This window comes from Lampetra fluviatilis, chromosome 28 (assembly GCF_964198595.1).
Source record: "Lampetra fluviatilis chromosome 28, kcLamFluv1.1, whole genome shotgun sequence".
Lineage (NCBI taxonomy): Eukaryota > Metazoa > Chordata > Hyperoartia > Petromyzontiformes > Petromyzontidae > Lampetra > Lampetra fluviatilis.
The window spans coordinates 982,507-1,001,718 of NC_136302.1; the positions used below are offsets into that span (position 1 = coordinate 982,507).

The 19,212-nt window shown below is 48.2% G+C and overlaps 1 protein-coding gene across 2 annotated transcripts; it reads left to right on the plus strand.

Annotated features, from left to right (window-relative positions):
- Positions 1-1,179: 1,179 nt before the first annotated feature.
- On the plus strand, positions 1,180-18,991 carry LOC144942836 (uncharacterized). 2 transcript variants are annotated; one of them, XM_078869842.1, is made up of 16 exons: positions 1,180-1,346; positions 5,438-5,643; positions 7,469-7,630; positions 8,144-8,282; positions 8,704-8,872; positions 9,370-9,508; positions 9,926-10,093; positions 10,233-10,285; positions 10,787-10,926; positions 14,072-14,369; positions 14,797-14,978; positions 15,914-16,014; positions 16,445-16,747; positions 16,921-17,017; positions 17,789-17,957; positions 18,736-18,991. In XM_078869842.1, the coding sequence occupies exons 1-16, from the start codon at positions 1,194-1,196 to the stop codon at positions 18,858-18,860; spliced, it is 2,604 nt and encodes an 867-aa protein (XP_078725968.1). In that variant the 5' UTR covers positions 1,180-1,193; the 3' UTR covers positions 18,861-18,991. The 2 variants fall into 2 exon arrangements, with proteins under 2 accessions (XP_078725968.1, XP_078725969.1); XM_078869843.1 differs by having other exon boundaries at positions 14,072-14,351.
- The last annotated feature ends 221 nt before the right edge of the window (positions 18,992-19,212 follow it).

Below are 19,212 nucleotides of genomic sequence, written 5' to 3' on the forward strand. Positions count from 1 at the left end.
ACCGACTTGAACTCAGTGGCACGGCGTGGTGCGGCATGAGTGGCGCGAGGCTGCTGTTGCCCCTCTGCGTGCGTGCGGAGTCACGTGACGCAGATCTGAAACACGGGAGAAGAAGAAAAAACCTCCAACAAATTAAATAATAATAAGCAAGGTTTGTTTTTAGGTCTGGTGGGATACATTCAATTGTAGCTGTAAACCGTAAATATTTAATTTGTTATCCATAACATAGTTTTTTTAAAATTTAGATTGCGTAATTATAAATGTGTCGTTCACCCGCCACCACAACCAAATTAGTAAGGATTGTCACGTGAACAAACGTGCCAGAATAAACGCCTCGCTCGAGACCCAAACGTCGTACAGTCCTGGTGCCACTCACATTCCTCCTCCTCCTTCCTCGAAGACACCACCACCGTTATTGTGAACCACCACCAACTGCATCGGGACGTCAACAGGCCGGTGCGCGCGTCTCCTTCGTCGTGGGCAAATGACAGTGCGGCCGTGGCCACGCAACCCAAGGATGGAGCCGTCTACATATTGGACACTATTATATAGAGATACATAGAGACCCACAGAGATACATATCGACCCACAGAGACACATAGGGACCCACAGAGACACATAGAGACCCACAGAGACACGTATAGACCCACAGAGACACAGAGACCCACATAGATACATATAGACCCACAGAGATACACAGAGACCCACAGATATACATAGAAACCCACAGAGATACATAGAGACCCAAAGAGATACATTGAATACAATCCACAGTCGTAGCCATTCAACGCAAACTATGGACCATATCGTAAACCTACTTTGGTCTGCGCTTCTTCAAAGGAGGAGGAATAACAACACGACACGAGCTCTCTCTCTCTTTGCTGAAGGTCTCTCGTCGTGGCGAGCAGCAGACTCCGATATTGGCATTCATCTGCACAACACACGTGCTGCCACCGTACCCAATAAAACAATAGAATAGTCATCAATAGCCATGGCCCCATTATCCCATCGGGCGTGCCGGTAAGCCGTCTAACCGGCTGCAATGGGAAAAGCGTGAGGGAGCAGCCAATGGGAGTTTAATGAGCCGCTGAACAGAGGACGCACGTGCGGGGAGGCGAGGTCGCATAAGAGCGGGAGCTTCTCATCTGGCTCCTTGTCTCTCCCTTGTTGCTTGCGCACACACAACGGCAGCGATGGAGGCTCGCGTCTGGTTGTGGCTCGCGGCCCTCCTGCTGCTCCTCCTGCTCCACCTGCAGGGCGCTCCGCGTTCCTGCGGCGCCGTGCGCTACCACGGCGGGGCACTGCGCTGGGAGGTGGCGCCGAGTTCCGACCCCGAGGCCGTCACGGTGAGCGATGTCCAAAGGCGTAGCTAGGATATTTTGCGCCCGGGGACGAACTGGTCAATCACGTAATCAAAATCAGTTTTTTCCAATGTTTCTCTTTCAACGCTAAGAAGAGCAAGATCTCTGACGACGATCTTGTCCCATTTGAAGCACGCAAATACGACAAAATTAGTTTCAATTTGCTGAACGACTGCTCACAGCTTGCAATTGAAACTGCTATTGTTAATAAAATTTGCAGGGAAATTCGGAAATATGTCGTCCCCATAAAACACAATAAAACCAAGAAGATCCAAAGGAGTTTCTGGTAACTTCATTCCGGTAACTGCAATCTTGCAATCTCCAATTTCTGTGAAAAGTTCGTGGCTGTTGATGTCGGTGTCATAGAAATTTCCCAAATCTGTGCAATTTCGACGAATTGCATCGACATCTGTGTCGGATAGAGTTTTGACGTCCAGCAGAAATCCAAATTTTGTGTTCAGGTCTTTTAGTCGTAAAAACCGTGTTGACATCTCCTGTTGAAGTCGATAAAGTACGCTCTTCATAACGCGCACAATTTCTTCTTCTGCTGAAAGTCCTGCATCTCTTGCCAGTTCTCCTGGCATCTTCCGACGTCGCCTAATTATTCTGTCCACATCTATCCCCCAGGCTGTGCATCTTGTTTTTGCGTTTTCTACAGCAACTTGGCTCAAATCATCACGAAGCATGACAAATTCATGCTCCAAAGATTCAAGATCGGTTGCTGCTTCCTTGAAATTCATAGTAGGATCCTGTAAGCGCTTCTGAACACGATAAATTTTTCCAAGAATGACATTCCAGAAATGTAATAACTATGAAGTTAAAATTTAATACGCATGCCTGTAACTGTTCTGCATCACTTTTGGTTTCAGGCATCATAGTTACGTCCTCCGATAATTTGTCTAGCAGCCCTACTAGTTCATCCAGTCCTTCATAGATAGCTTTAACAGCTTCTGATCGTGCACTCTAGTGTGTTTTCAGACTCCCGCTTTACTGTGATGGGCACAGCTTTTTTTAACTCTTCCCAACGAATTGTTGAACGAGAGAAAAACAAATATATACTTTCAACTGTTCCAAAAATGTGACAAGTGGATCCTGTTTAGCGGAGTGTACTCCTGTTAAGTTTAAGCTGTGGTTGTCACAGTTGACAAACTATGCTGTGATTTTTGTCACATTCGTTGTTGAAGGCCGGATATATATGCCCAGTCATCGCAGCAGCATTGCCATAACATTGTACCCGACAGTCGGCTAGAGGTATGTTGTCAGATTTCAGTCTCTCGACGATGACTTTCTAGGCTTGCTGCATCTTTTGCATGTATCTCGATATAACCTAAAAATGATTCTTTGATAGTTACTTTTTAGTTTGAAGATCCACATCCACAAATCTTATGACCTGAGAAAGCTGTTCCCGATGTCCTAGATCAGGAGTTGAGTCAAGTAAGATACTGTAGTACTTGTTTTTCCTGATGTCACTCAACAATTGGTTCTTTACCGTCGACGCAAGTATGTGGATAAATTCATTCTGGATTTCCGGTGACAAATAAGAAACTGATTCCGGATTTTCTCCTGCGTGCTGTACGTGTTTTGCTAACAATGGGTCATACTGAGCAACGAGTTTGATCAGCGCGAGAAAGTTTCCAACATTTTTATCCGCATTCAAATTTTCCTCATGGCCACGTAGTGCCAAATTTTGTGAAACCAGAAACTTAATACAGGTGAGTATTCATTGCACTATATCTCGCCAACGTTTCTCCAAATGAATCTGAGCTTGAACCACTGCGTCAATTCCAGTACCATCAATTATCCTTCGTTCGGCTTCCTTCCATGTAGAAAAAGCTGTGCGGTGGTTAGGATTGTTTTCATGAGAATTTAGTTTTTCTGGCTTTCTCCACTTGTTGAAACCGTTTGTTAACTCAAACGAAGCTCGTGAGTTTGAACTCGATGTAAATAATAGACGACAGAAACAGTAAGCAGCTTTATTGATTGGTGAATATAATAGCCACGAACGATTCACTTCCTCTCTGTTCGCTAGTCGGCGTTTAAACCATGCTGATGTAATTGAACGTTCTCTGGATACTGATGATAGATTGTCTCTGTGCTGAAAAGGCAGGGATCCGAGAGTAATCATTTAATTGCGAAGAGGCTGTGGTATTTTCGATAGCTTTGTCGTTTTATCAAATTCTAAGTAGCCAACATCGTGAAACCTTAGTACAGCAGGAACAGCATCATAATGAGTATTTTCAGCTTCTCTATCAGAAGATTCTTCTATCTCATCTTCCCCGTTACTGTCAACAAGTTTATCATCATGTTGAACCTGTTCAACGACGACGCCCTGGTCTTCAGTGTTTTCGGAGTCTTCCTCAGCATAGACAGTAACATCTGTCTGAACCATGTTTTTCTCCGAGTCCTCGATGTCTTCAACCTTCTCGTTTACATGCTCTGAAATGGGTGGTTGATAGCCGCCATCTTCTGATTCTGAAGCGTTGGAGTTTGCATCTTCTTTCTTCTTGGCTTTCTTTAAAAAGCTAGCCAGTAATGTACTTGACTTTTTTGATACCATTTCAGCTTCTTTTTTTCTTTTACGACATTGAGTGCCGCTTCGTTTTCTTCCTGACATGGCTGACAAAAATTATAAATATATTATTATATCACTGAGTACACTGAAGTGAAAAAAATGTGTAGCCCTAGACAATAACATAGTGGCACTGGCATAGTACTACTACAATAAATTATTATTATAATAATTAGGCTATACATGCAGATTAAAAGTACATAATTTATACGCTTAAAGGCAGATTATGCTGCAGATATTTAAAAATATCGATATAATACATTTTATTTTATATTGAAAATTTTATTTATTAATTTATCAAAAAATATCATTAAACATACCTTGTTGTTCAAGTAACCAAAATAGGTCGCCGCTTTGGACGCCACCGCCTATAAGCTTATACTGTCGGTCATACGCGGCCATGTAACGGCATAGACTTTCCTGCCGAGGTTGACGCTCGTCCGGTGGCTTGTAGTCGTGGCACGGTGGTCTAGCTAACACGGTAACACTCTCATTTAGTGTCCGCCAGCGAGCATGGCTCGGCTCTTAGGTCCGTTCAAATATAAGGTACGAGCGACGTACACGTATAAGTGAGCCTTGTAGTAAATGCTGCTAAATGAAGGCCACGCTATGTTGACGTGCGTGGGCTGCTCCGGCTGCTGCAGTCGCCTGGAGCGTGGTGTCACTAATAAGAACTACAAATAGGCCATCGTAGTTTCCGCCACCAAAAAACAGGCCAGTGACGAAGGCTGAAAGACTGCGCCTGTCTGTTTGGGACGTTCTTCCATGTAAGTTCTTAATAGGCGCGCGTACCAAAATGTAATTGCATGACATGTAGGCTGTGTGTGGCGGGATATATAAGCTTTTAGGTTGGTGTAGATTTGTGCAGTAGTTTCAGGCTGCCGCGCCCGCCGCAATAAGTTATAATGTAACGTTGTAAGCCTCATTTTGGCGCCCCTTTACCTTGGCGCCCGGGGACATATGTACCCCCCTGCCCCCCCCCCCCCCTAGCTACGCCTCTGGCGATGGCCTGGGGAATTTTTGAAAAGAGCTAACCTACAACACCTCCTGTGGACCTTATCTGGTAACGTGGAAGGGGAGGGAAGTAGTTGGGTTGGTCATATTTGAACTCCTCCACACAGTCGCCAGCGTTTGCAGTCTGCGCGGTGGTGATGGTGCTTGTGGAGGGAGCGGTGGCGCAGCGGTTAGCACCGTGCTGCCATGGCTACCCCCAAAGGTCGGTTCCTGCTCACGACCAATAACAAATGTTCGAACCGATCTGAGGCCACCGCCTCGGTCAACAAGGCCTCCCCAAATGAAGTAGCTGGTGCGGTGTGTAAACATGTCTCTCGGGAGGCAAAGGCCGGGCATGGTGTTGGCCAACCCACCCTCGTGTGGCATGCTGGCCTTTTTTTCAATAGGTACTCGCTAGCAGCACTGTCCCCTGCATTATGTAAATGCTGTACGGGCTGGTATGGATCGTCTGGTGCTTGTACCTGGGGTCTCTTTCACACCTCCCCCGCTCTAGGTGAACTTCGTCTCGTCGGTGTCTCTGAACGGCTCTCGATGCGACTTGACCCAGACGTGGAGCTGCTCCAACGGATGCCCCAATACGCACTTCGCGGTGGCGTTCTCGTGCGGCAGCGGGACTCCCTCCTCCTCCTGGGGCACGCTCGCCATTCTGGAAGCCGCGTTCTCCCTGCAGATTCAGAGGGACTCCGTGACCGATGTGAGGTGAGCCGCGGCGGAGGAGTTCCTTTCACCTGGGAATGGACCGCGACTCTGCCAGTGGTGGGGTTGGAGGCGACATGTGAAGTGTAGCCCAGGGGTCTGCATCCCACCGGCTTTGTAATGAATTCTTGGTGACGACATTTAGCAAGGACTCTCGTATTCGCATACATTGCAGCTCCTTGCAATGTCGATTTTTTTTCTACTGAACTTGTGAACCAGTTTAAGTCAAATGTTTTGGTTACCGACTCATGGTGTAGCATTGGCAACTGCATTCCTGACCCATGGACCGCAGCAGGGGCCCAGGTGCCGGGATACAAAGACGGCTGGGGGCGGGAGGGCTCCCCAATTTCTTGCACCAGGACCCACGTTGGCCAACGGTGACCCTCGCAGTGGGTTGCGTGATCCACTATGCGTAGTAGGAGGCACAGGTGGTGCGTCGGTCAGTCGACGCATGGCACCTGCTGGGTCTGCCCCGTGACCTCCTGCCGGTGGGCGTTCGACACTTCACGTGGCCTCCGTGCACCTAGCCTGGCACAAGCGCCATGATGTCGCCACCACCTTGGTGGAGGTTGTCGGAACCCCTATCGCTTTGTTGTGAGGATTCTCGGCCAGACATCCGCTGCTTGCAAGGGTATGCAGAGGGACGACGTCCCACGATTAACTCTTTTAAGGTGTGGCAGAGTTTGTTTTTGGTTGGAGGGAGGGGGCAATTGGAGAGGACATAGAAGATTCACTCTCCTACGTTGGAGGCGAAAAAAAGCGCCGCTTGGCTCCAACGGTGACTCGGCATCGAAGCGCAATTCGCGTTTGTAGATGCACGCCGCTCCATGGCTGGATGAGGTAGTTCATACGCCGTGCGTACCGTGGGGGGGGGGGTGGTTACGTCACCATTCTGCCCCATGTTGGCCTGTGCCGGGGGAGGGGGGCGGAGGAGGATCGCCGTTGAGTGGTAGATGGCAATGCAGTGTTCTGCACAGCGCTCTGCTGCCTGCCATGTAGCCTTGCAGCCTATAACATCTGTTATGCATTGCGTTTAATCATCCAAGCACTGGCCAGTGCTCTTTCTGATTGGCTTAACTTTTTGGTGTTCATGATTCAGCAAAGCTACATGCAATGTCGGCTTTTTCTTTTCAGGAGCATCCTGCATTTGAATCGTGACCTTTTAAAGCCTTCGTGACTGCAGTAATTCATATTCTTTGGGTCTTTCGGTAAGTCACGTAGATGGGTTCAAAGAAGATGACACGAACACTACGCCGTTTCGATCGCAACACAATGACCGCGTGTTGCGATCGACGTGTCGTAGTTTTGTTTTAACCTATCTACGTGACTTTACCGACAACTCGAAGAATATCCTGCGTTTGGTTTCAAATTGAGATTTTTGCAGTAATTTTTTGCGTTATTATACACGGCGGAGAACTGGAGCACACGGCCAAAGGCCATGTGTGCAAGGTGAGGGAACAAAACTCTCTCCCCGTACATATGGCGATTACAGCACTTCCATGTGCTGTTTTGCCCTGCCGCAGTACCCTGGCTCGTCACCTCGATAGCTGGGGCTAGGGAGATTCACGATGTGATCCACATACCCATGCTGCATTTCGGATGTTAACAGCCACCACTGCGTATGGTTGGCTGCGTACCATGCGAAAATAAGCTAAACATGCATACATTGATAAAATGTGATCGCACAATTGGTCTGTAATAGAAGTTTTTGCAAACCAAATACTCTTTTGAATATTTGAAGGTGCTTCGAACAGCCACTGAGCAACTATATCCATGGCCCGCTGCACTCCACCCGTCTGAACGCCCAACTGTTTGCCTTCGTCTCCAGGCAGAAGTCTTGCTGTTGGAACAGCGAATACTTCGAGTCTGGCTTTGTGACCATGCAGAGAAGTGTCGACTTTGTCTTGTCTACCTTTGTGGACCTAAGAACCAGAAGCGACACGGGCCAGCCCAACAGCTCACCGAGGGCCAGCATCGCGCACCTCGTCAGGTACTGTGGATGGGTTCATACCGTCCTCGCCCCTTGGTCGCGTGGATTTTTTCTGGGTAATCCAATTCACGCGTTTTAATTTAGCTGCTATAAATTCCACATGGGGTAATGTGCCACATTGGAACTATCATTTGTGGCTAGGTTGCTTCTGAACCTATATAGCTCTAAGCCTTGCCTGGTAAAGTAAAATGGTTTTAATTTCGTTTTTAATTTAAATGGCACTCGTGCTTGACAGTGGCTTAAACTGACTGGACTCTCCCACTTTCCGAGGTCTCTCGATGTCTCAAAAAAACCTGGATTTTTGTCTAGTCCCCTGGGCCTCGTGTTCCTCTGGTGGGTGGGGCTAACCAACGGGCCACGCCCTATGGGCGGGGCTGTCGGCACACCGCGTTCCCTGGGCCGAGCCCTCTGTTGCAACTTGATCCATATTTGAAGGTTGTGTGACCATCTCAAGTGTCGCATCATTGGCCGAGGCAGATGTTTGAACCCGAGGTGCGTCTGCTTGTCACGCAGAGTGAGTAACCAGTGCCAGACGAACGTCAAGATCCAAGTTTCGGACCCCGACGGAGACACTGTGAGGTGCCGTTATGCCAGAGGACCCGAGTGTCATGGTGGCATCTGTGGCACGTTCCCCAACGCCCGCCTCTTGGAGGTACGTTGTGGTTATCCCCTTGCTACAACCTGTAGTGTAAGTGCGTCTTCCAGCGTAGGATTTCTAGCCTTTTTGGGCCAAGCATTGATTAGTCTGGGAGTGGACTTTTGACAGACTCTCTCAAACTTATGATGAATAGTAGCAGTCTGCCAATTGTCCCAAATATCATCTTTGTGCCTAATGGCACCAAATTATACATTAATTGGTGATGAGCTTAAACATTTTTAAAGTGGTATTTTCCTGTGGCACTGGCAGGGGTATACAATGTTTGTTTTTAATCGCAGCTTGGCCAGAGTTTTGATGCTGACAAAGTGTTCTCCTCGTGCACGTTTTTCATAACGTGTATTGGATGTAACGGTGGTTATATATATTTTACTTCAATGCTGAATGCTGTGCTCCTTTTTTTTTTTTGCTTTCCCAGGACCGCTGCGAGTTTGAGTTTGTTGGACAGGTGACTGACCAACTCCCAAAGCAGTTTGGCGTCATGGTGGTGGTAGAGGACTTCCCGACTGCGGTTATTGAGACAAAGGGCACCTACAGGACGCCAGTGGACTGCTTGTCGTCGGTGATGCTGCAGTTCTCCGTCTTGGGTGAGGATGCATAATTTGAGCTCTAGTGGGTAGCAGGGACATGGTAACAATGTGGTGAGTGTACCCAATCCAATGCTGCTTTTGTCCTGGTCCCATGACCAAAATGTGTAGCGTCCATAATGCAATTTAATCCTTATCATGACCGCTTTCTAATAGGTCACTCCCCAGTGGCTATAATCAGGCAAGGCTCTCTGAGCTATAACTCTTTAAGAAGCAACCTAACTATCGCAAATCCCCATGGTGCATGCGACCACGGAGAACCTGCGCACCAAATTTACAGGCGTTAGTTGGATCGAACCCACGACCTGTATACCAGGAGATGGTTAAGATCTTTCCAACATAGCACCTTTGCATGTTGCACTGCCAATGAAAAAGTTATACTGAAGCCCAGGCCTGTTTCACAGTGTCCATTCTCACTTGGGTGTGACGGTTTGATCCTGGGAGACGGTGTTGTGGCAGGTTTTTTAGCTCTAATCATTCTGTCACCGCCGCTTCAGTTGCAGCATCCGAGGCCTGTGTCAGCCTCGTGTTTTTCGGCCCAACGCCGAGCCAGGGTGCCGTGGTGAATGCCTGCGTCGGAGTTCGCCTTCAAATTCCCATTGCCGTGAAGGCCAGAGCTTCAAGCGACCTCGAAACGTGAGCAGTTCGTGTAGTCTCTACTCTGTTGCCGCGTGCCATGCCTCGCACTCTGTAAATCTGCGCCGTTTCTTTTTTTAAACCTGTAAACGCATTTTAACAACGGAGCCATCAATGCAGGCTGGAGAATGTGGCTAAAACGCCTCTAAAGGTGTACAGTGCTGAAGCTCAAACTGCGTGGTCATTTTACATTCTCAAATTTTCAGTTGGCCAATGACCATGTTACATTCTTTTCAGCCAGAGGTGTTGTGCAAGGCTGAAACTTATTTTCGTGCAATACTGCACTTTTTTTATTTCTGAAACCCTCTAATTTTCAGAAATCTTAGCATCCTTGCAGCATACTGCTATTAAGAGGCTGGTGCTACTCTGATCATGTCCTGGTTTCTAACGCCTCTGCTGGCTTCCATTTTTTTCCAGGGTGATCTCGTTGGAGATCGTGGTGCTGTCTGGCAAGGGCGTCCCTGTCGGTGTTTTGGAGAGGGCGCCAGAGGACGCGCACATCCACCGGACCTTGCTGCTCTGGACTCCGTCTGCCGCCGACGCGGGGGCTCACTGGACGTGCTTCTATGCGCTGACCTTGGACGGGTGACTGCCCCTGCGAAAACATGGCTTTTTTTTATTGGTGGTTTGACTCCCTCCTGGGCTCTGTACCACCTCCACCCTGAATGATTTGGTTGGCAGTATTAATCGTTTGACATTCTGATGCACATCCATGTATTTCCAGATGGCAGGGTGAGCTGCGCTGCATCACCATCGTTGTGCCAAGTGGCCCTGTAGGTGTGTAGCTGCATCACTGCCTTCCGGATTAGATTGAACCTGCGAGTTCTGGTCTTGCTGACTGCAAAGTTACCACCTAAGGGTAACTAATGTCTGAATTGGTGGAGTGTAAAGTGCCAAATCTATGGTAGGGGTTGGTACGACCCACCAGCTTGCTGAGTTTGGAGGGGGGGGGGGTTGCTATTTTGTGAAATTTCCACCCAGGGGGAGGGAAACGAGTGTGGGGGGGGGGGGGGGAATGAGAACTCCTCTAAAGAGGGAGATCTACCAATGTACTTTAATATGTGTGATTTAACAAAGTTTACCACATTTACTTAACTTGGTTTTTGTAAAGCATATATGTGGCAAGCAGACCTTGTACATTTGCTTTTTGTAATGGATGTAGAGTTCTGTGGTTTGAAACGTCCCTTGATTTTATGTGGGGGTTTAAGTCTGACTACTAGCCAGCTAGTGCTGTGCCCTCCAATGCTTAAATCTAACATGACTCGTCGTTACCCGCAGGTGTCCCCGATCCTCTGCAGAGGCTGCGAGCCGCCATTATTAAAGTTACCCCAGCTCCGACGACACTTATGGCCCTGCGCTTCAGCGTTAACGTTCAGAAGAGTGGGGCAATGGACTTCACCATTTTCTTCAATCAGCAGGTGGTACTGGTTCCTGCTGTGCTGTTAATGCAACCGAAGTTTCAATTGAGAGCAATAATGTATAATCCATGTGTCCATCAGCTTGTCAATTGTCCACTCGCAGGCCAGATGGCCCATAATAGATGAAATCTTCTTGGTTCTTTCGGTAAAGTCACGTAGAAGGGAAGTAATAAAATAATAAAAATAAAACATAATAAAATAATTCTCACGACGTTTCGGCTACACAACGCAAGCAGCCGTCTTAAGGTGAAGAATGAGACACTGCCAAGCTAGGAGCTTATATATAAGCTGAGGTGGAAGAAGAAGAGAGCCTTAACAAAAGAATGTGCATATCAAGAGGAATTTAGCATATTCATGGGAAATGCGTAAGAGGTGGGCGGGGGGGGGTTTCAAAGTCGTATTATGCAGGATCAGCAGCACCAAAGGGAGGGGGGGGGTAGCATTAACAAAGGGAGGGCATGTTAATAGTATGTAGAAGCAATGAAACATGTGAATGGAAAAACGGTGGCAGGAGATCCGCAGCGGAGCAAATAATGCATTCCCTGTGGAGAACACAAGATACACAGTTAATGCCAGTGAGTGGACTGCGGTCTGAAAGTCACCATAAACGTGAACACCAATCAGTTAAGATCCGAAGTGGTTTATTACGTCCTTCCAATGATTGCTGAGCCAGAATCCATCTTCTCGGTTGAAATTGTCTCTGTGTTTGTATATGTGGATCGCCTCATGAACGAATCTCTCATGGTAGCCAGATGGCTTGCAGAGAACCTCTGTCTTGGAGAAGTCAATGTCATGTGAACCCACTGAATTGTAACAGTGATCTGCCACGGCTGAGGTGTTTGTCCTACTGTGTTTTCAGGTCAGCTTTATGTTCACGGATGCGGTCCGAGACATGTCATTTGGTTTCTCCAATGTAACTGCTACCACAGAGGCAACTTAGTTTGTAGATGCCAGGGTACTGTCTGGAACCACGTCTTTTACAGACGGATCCAGATCACGGATTTTATGTACTGTGAATCGTACCTGAATCTTGTGTTTAATCAGGATTTTGGAGATCTTTTTTGTGACCCCAGCAATGTAGGGTAAGGTGATGGTTTTGAAAGGCTCCTCAGCAGGATCATTCTTGATGGTTGGAGTGATGGCCTTGCGGATTGTGTAGTCGGAGTAACCATTAGCCTTAAGAGCTTGGCGTACGTGTTTGAGTTCACTGGAAATGTGTTCATGGTCGGAGACGCATTGGGCTCTATGGTATAGAGTCTTGATGAGGGAGTTCTTCTGGGATGGATGGTGGTGGGAATCCGGTTTTAGGTAGGCATCCGTATGGGGTGGCTTTCCTGTAGACATAATGGCTCATTGAACCATCAGGTCTCCTTTTAATTAGGACATCCAAAAAGGGGTAGCTTGCCATCTTTTTCGACTTCCATGGTGAATCTGATGGCTGGGTGTATGGAACTGATGTGGTCGAGAAATTGGTCTAGAGCAGGCCGGCCATGTGGCCAGATGACAAGTGTCATCTACGTACCTCTTCCATAAGGTCGGGTCAAGAAGGATCCTGCTGAGGAGCCTTTCAAAACCATCACCTTACCCTACATTGCTGGGGTCACAAAAAAGATCTCCAAAATCCTGATTAAACACAAGATTCAGGTACGATTCAACACGGTACATAAAATCCGTGATCTGGTTCCGTCTGTAAAAGACGTGGTTCCAGACATACAGTACCCTGGCGTCTACAAACTAAGTTGCCTCTGTGGTAGCAGTTACATTGGAGAAACCAAACGACATGTCTCAGACCGCATCCGTGAACAGAAAGCTGACCTGAAACACGGTAGGACAAACACCTCAGCCGTGGCAGATCACTGTTACAATTCAATGGGCTCACATGACATTGACTTCTCCAAGACAGAGGTTCTCTGCAAGCCATCTGGCTACCATGAGAGATTCGTTCATGAGGCGATCCACATATACAAACAGACAATTTCAACCGAGAAGATGGATTCTGGCTCGGCAATCATTGGAAGGACGTAATAAACCACTTCGGATCTTAACTGATTGTTGTTCACGTTTATGGTGACTTTCAGACCGCAGTCCACTCACTGGCATTAGCTGTGTATTATGTGTTCTCCACAGGGAATGCATTATTTGCTCCGCTGCGGATCTCCTGCCACCGTTTTCCCATTCACATGTTTCATTGCTTCTACATACTATTAACATGCCCTCCCTTTGTTAATGCTACCCCCCCCCTCCCTTTGGTGCTGCTGATCCTGCATAATGCATGATATGACTTTGAAACCCCCCCGCCCGCCTCCTACGCATTTCCCATGAATATGCTAAATTCCTCTTGATATGCACATTCTTTTGTTAAGGCTCTCTTCTTCTTCCACCTCCAACTCGGCTTATATATATAAGCTCCTAGCTTGGCAGTGTCTCATTCTTCACCTAAAGACGGCTGCTTGCGTTGTAGCCGAAACGTCGTGAATTATTTTATTATGTTTTATTTTTATTATTTTATTACTTCCCTTCTACGTGACTTTACCGAAAGAACCAAGAATATGAATCCCTGCACTCACGAAAGCTTTAAATCGAAATGGATGAAATGCTTATGTTACCAGGTAAGGCCCCCACTAAGTTTATAAACCTCTTTCAGAAGCTATCTGGCCACGAATGAGTGCAACGAAGTGGCTTGATTTAATAGTAGCCAAATATTTAAAACGCATTTTGATTCCAAATATGAAGGGAAAAACCAGGAAATACATGGGAAGGGAGATGTGGAAATGCCAAATATACAAGCTTTACGGTTAGTTAAACCCACCTGTACCAGGCGACGAGTTAACATCTCACCACTACAGCACCCCCGATAACGATTATTTATTAATGATGAGATGAACAGGATTGGTCACGGCACCACTGTAGATGGAATTTAATTTGTCAACTGTCCAGTACTTGAACCCAGTTTTTTTTAATTGTCTGGATGAGAATCCAGGATGTTGGCCGTGCCACGTCTACCTAGTACTCTGCTCCTCTTGGTCAGAATGCGTTTAATATTAAACTGTTGCACTGTACAATACCATCTGTGCCAACTCGGATTCCCACAGTGCGTGTGATCGTTCTTCCTTAATGTCACACTTTTTCCCTTTGCCATTTCCAGTTTGTCCCGGCCCTGCCCACGGCATACATTCGCTTCCACCTGGTCGAGGGCGGTGCTCTGGTTTATAAGATCGATGCTGCCGACCAGAAGCTGGTGAAAAAGGGCCCCGGGGACGTGATGACGTTTGACATTCCTGCGGGTGCCCTGGGTGCACGCTGCTGCCTGCAGCTGGACCCGGGCGTGGCGCAGGACGTGTTCACTACTCCCGGCCGACGGCTCAACTCTGCTGCGCACGACGCTTGCGACTGGATCCTGCCGGTCCCCACCGTGGTGGGAGATGGTGGGAGGGGATTCCTAGGTGTGCTGTGCAGGGTGGTCCAGATGTCTTGTGGGCCCAGAGCAGTTGTACCACCTGCGTGCTCGATGGCTATGTCACCCTTGCAACATGCTGGCCGCGTATGGGAGACCTGGTCCTGCTGAACACAATCAAGCCTCTTGCCGGCTCTAGAAATCACATTTTGCATAAAATGTCAATACCACTTTTTGCAGTCCTTGCACTTGGCTGGCCACCAGAGTTTTGCATCTTACTGTAAGTTTTTCAGGCTGGGAACATTCTCAGTGTTGGCAAAATAGTCTCCACCATGTAAGTTTGTAGTGCTTGGCCTGCAACTCCCAAGACTTTTGCTTTGATCATGCCAGTCCACTTGTGCTGCACGCGTGGCTTGTGATGCTGCTCATCGACTAGCTTAGTTGAACTTTCTCGTCTTGGTTTTTGTCTCATGCAGATGCCTTCAACGTGAGCTGCGTGAACGAGCACATGATCGTCAAGATCCCTAAAGGAGCCATTTTTGGCTACAACGCGTCCTCTTTCAGGCTCAACACGCAGGCCACAGGCTGTAACCTGACGGACGAGCAGCAGTTCGTCACCTTTAACATCTCCTTCGGTGACTGTGGCACAATTTTTGAGGTTGGCAAACGACTGTCACCTTTTTTGGGTCTTTGAAACCCCCGACCTAGCTCTGCATAATGGCCAATGATGGATGGGCTTCACTGCACTCTAGGGTCTCCAAAGTCTGATGCCCCTCCATACTCATGCCCTGTGGCAGTTGTGCAAGTCTGGTCACCTGCATGCACACAGGATTTGTAGAGAATTCGCAACTTCCGATTTTAAGTCCTCGTGGTGTAGCCACGCTCCACTCGAGGAGACGATGAACTCGAATTACGCCAGATTCGAAGCTTTCGTGACTGCAGGAATTACTCTTTGGTTCTTTCGGTTAGTCCTGTAGAAAGAAACACATTAGTTAATAATAGAATACGACGTTTCAATTGCAACCGGTCGGGTACAAATTACACTTCATATTCTATTTTTCTTTCTACACGACTTTACCAAAAGAATGAAATTACCTTTATGTTAATGCTTCCATTTGCCGACGCTTCTAGTCTCGTCCATGCTCGTCTGCCCTTGGTGTTGTCTGACCTTGGATCCCCAGTTCGTGGCTTCTCGGGTTTGTCCTGAGCGAGTTTCCCGCACTCAACTGTGCTGTGAAGGTGATAAATGTTTGCTCTGCCGGGCTTCGTCAGCAGAGGGCAGTAAAATCCATAAATATGCCCTATACCTGATACCAGCACACCTTCAACCTTGAGTTTCAGGGACCGTTGTGGTGAAGTGCAATCCTTGTACTCCCCCCCCCCCCCCCCCCCCCCCCCCCATTTTGTGTAGCGTAGGGAGGCCCTCATCCAGCACATTGACCAAAAGTGCTGCACGTGTTCAAAAATGCACCCTTCGCTATCACACTAACACTTTCTCTGCAAAACATGGGCCGAGTGCAGTGCATGTAACAATGTCTAGTTGGATACTTGGCAGTTTTGTTAATTGTGTCCGTGTGGCCTCTGTCCGTGCAGGAGACGGACACTGACTTGGTGTTCACACAGATGGTGTCTCTGGCCAGCAGCACGAGCTACATCGTGACCTACGACTACCAGTATGTCCTCGTCAACTGCACGTACGTTGGAGATGTTTGTCCAGTGCTGCACAAGACCTTTTTCTTAAACTAACAGCTTTTAAAACTTTCACACAGATAAGGGGCCACCCTGAGGTGTTGCTCTTTCACAAATGACCGGTGGGGGGGAATGTTGTCATTGGTCTTGTATGAAAGTTAGAATTGTGGCCTGAAATTTTTGTTTTGAACACCCGGTAGACACAGCTGCAATCTGGCAACTTTTTTTTTTATGAAACTCTTCCCCCCCCCCCCCCCCCCAATTATAAATGTGGAACTTGCAGCGGAGTTGTGCACCAATGCTCGTTTCAGTAGGAACTCTATGACCCCTTCCCCTTGACGTTGTAAAGACTTACTGCAGACTATCTGCAACTGCACCTCCCCCTTTTACAAACATTCCAGCCCCTTGATTTGTTTCCCTCCGATTCTCTTATAGCTGCAAGGTTTCACGGACGAAGCTGCTGAGTCGGGGGCCTCTCGAGCCCACCGCACTATCCCTAGTGCTCAACCAGACCGTGTTCTCGCTCCTGGATTTGCGCATGGAGTTTTTCACGGATTCTGGGTTTGGGACTCCCTTCCTGCCAAGCCAGTACCCACTGCTTGTGACCCCGGGAGCCGCGATGCACCTGCAGGTGTCTGTGAGGAGTACCTTGAACGTCACCATCTTCGCATTGGACTGCTACGCCACCCCTGACAGCAGCCCCCAGCACCCCAACAAATACTACCTCATCCGGGAGGGGTATGGTACCCTACCACCACACCCCCTCCATGCAATCAAGACGATTGGGGACCCCCAGTCGACCTGCTGTCCTGTGGGGGTTGCTTCATTTTCTGCTGCTACACCAGGGGGGGGTGGAACCCCCTAGTTTAGTGCTGTGATGGGGGTGACAAACGGTGTGGTTGTTTTGGCAGGTGTCTCTTAGCGGACATGACGAACCTCACCTCTGTGGACGCGAAGCTCCGCTTCCGCTTCAGGATGTTTGCCTTCACCGCGACCGCTCGTGCCAACGTGAGCTGTGCTCCCTTCGCTCACCTCGCCGGAACTGATCGCTCACCGTCGTGGTATCATTGCTGTCCTCATGAGCTTCACTCGAGTCTTCTGCCCGGTGTGGTGTTGACCTCCTACAAGACTACCTGTTTTTGGTCTCGGTGCTAATCAACTGCCACTTTTGGACTTTTTTTTAGGCATGTGCTCGACAACTGCATTTTTAAGAGATGGGAGCAGCACAACTGTGCTGCCGGCTTGTGTATTGCTTGGTGTAGTTGTCGGTAACGCTTCCGTACCAAGACAACCTCATGGCACTTTAACCCAATCTGGGGTGGCAGCTAAACCGTGGAGCGTTGGTTTGTAGACTGTCACTGATCCTGCCATGGCACCTGTTGGAGGGCCCTAACGATTGAAGTTAGGTCCTGTTACCCAATAGCTATAGGGCAGCAGTGCTGGTGAGAGGGCTGGACTTTGCTGCTAGTGGCCCTCCTGCTTGGCAGTTTCTTCTGCATCGAGTTTACGAACACGACGCCACCTACGTCGCACGCTATTTTGAAGTTATGTAGCCAACTGTGTGCAAACTTGGAGGTGCAGGAGAAAGACTAGCCAAACCCAAAGTGGTTCAAAACAACCTTTATTTCCAAATATAGCTTTAGGGCAGCTCCACGGAGCTTTCTAAATATTGTCAGGAAAACCCAGATGGCCGAGCTACTTCTCGGAAAATGTTTTTCCATGCCTCACCCCGTGCTCCAAACTTCCTTCTAAGCATTGTGAGCTCTGTTCTGCTCCCAGGTGTACATCCACTGTGCCGTCATGGCCTGCAAGAGGTCCGAAGCTGGCTCCAGGTGCTACCAGGGATGTTTGCTTCCCAGAACCAAGCGCAGCCCCCTGATATTAGTGGAAACGCCGATCTACATCGTCAGCCGTGGCCCTCTCCACTTTGACGCCGAGACCTCTGGCCGTGAGTTTTACTTGGTTTTAAAGTCACAAGAAACTGACGCTGTGGCTTAGGTGGCCGATTCCGTCTTAACATTTCTGATCCTTTTTTTGTAACGCCCAGTTTCTTAATTGTTCTCCAGAACTGGCTCCATGATGGAAGCTAAGTGGTGACACTTCCACAATTTTTTGAGCTAAAGTCGTGCAGTGTCTCTGAATGCCCAACCCCTGCTGTGCTTACCTTGGCTGTGGCCATCCTTCCACAGGTGGCGAGGATGTTCGCTACCTTGCCTTATTACGGAAGGCCGTGGGTCCGATCCCGACCATGACATGTAACTTGAAGTGCACGTCTGGTTGCGTGGCCTTTTTCTCCATCCTCCGGTTTTTTCCCTCCATTTTTATGACGTGTTTTTAGAGTTTACCTGCTATATATGACCACATGATTATTGTAACCTACTTCATTGAACTATCATTTGTGGCCAGGTTAATTCTGAAAAAGTGTTTTGGCTCCATAAGCCTCACCTTTTTCATCCTAAACCGGCCTCTACCTGCCAATTGACAACCCACCGCCACCATTTAGTAATTGGACAAACCGAACTGTACATGCTTTTTTAGGTCTGAAGATTAATTGGCAATTTGGGTGGATGACCACTATGTATAACAGGGGTTATAGGCTAACTACATTGTGAACAGCAGAGGGCACAAATTGCACTGCATGTACCACACCCTCGATGTCTATTCCACACAGACTCGCACTGACTTGTGGTGATGCCGTCAATGGCCGTCTCATCTCCTGTGTGCAGGGGCCACCGTGGACGGCCGGGTGCTGTGGGGCGCCGCTCTGGCTGCCCTCGTCCTCCTGGTCCTGGGCCTCGTGCTCAAGTTCACAGCCTGCTTCCAGTGCCTCCGTAACCCCTCCAAAGCGTAAAACCTAGACGATTTGTGAAATAAAGTTTTTTGACTGCTGCTTTACCGAATGGGGCCTTTTCATGATGACTATTTTCGATGGAAACCTGTGTCTCATGCTATAGACCCAATGAACGTGCAATGTTGGAATGCTTCCTGGGAAGTGTGCGTTGGGGGGGGGGGGGGCTTAGAGGGAGTGCAGTTTTCTAGATGGTGCTGCAGAAGGAGCACGAAATTTGCCCGGGCACAATTGATCAATTCCTTGTACCAGATCCCATGCCAACTGCTGTGCCACTACATGCCCACCTGGTCAATGACTGTCAGACTTTTTGAGTATTTTCACCCAAATAGTGTTTCTAAAATGTCTTTCAACT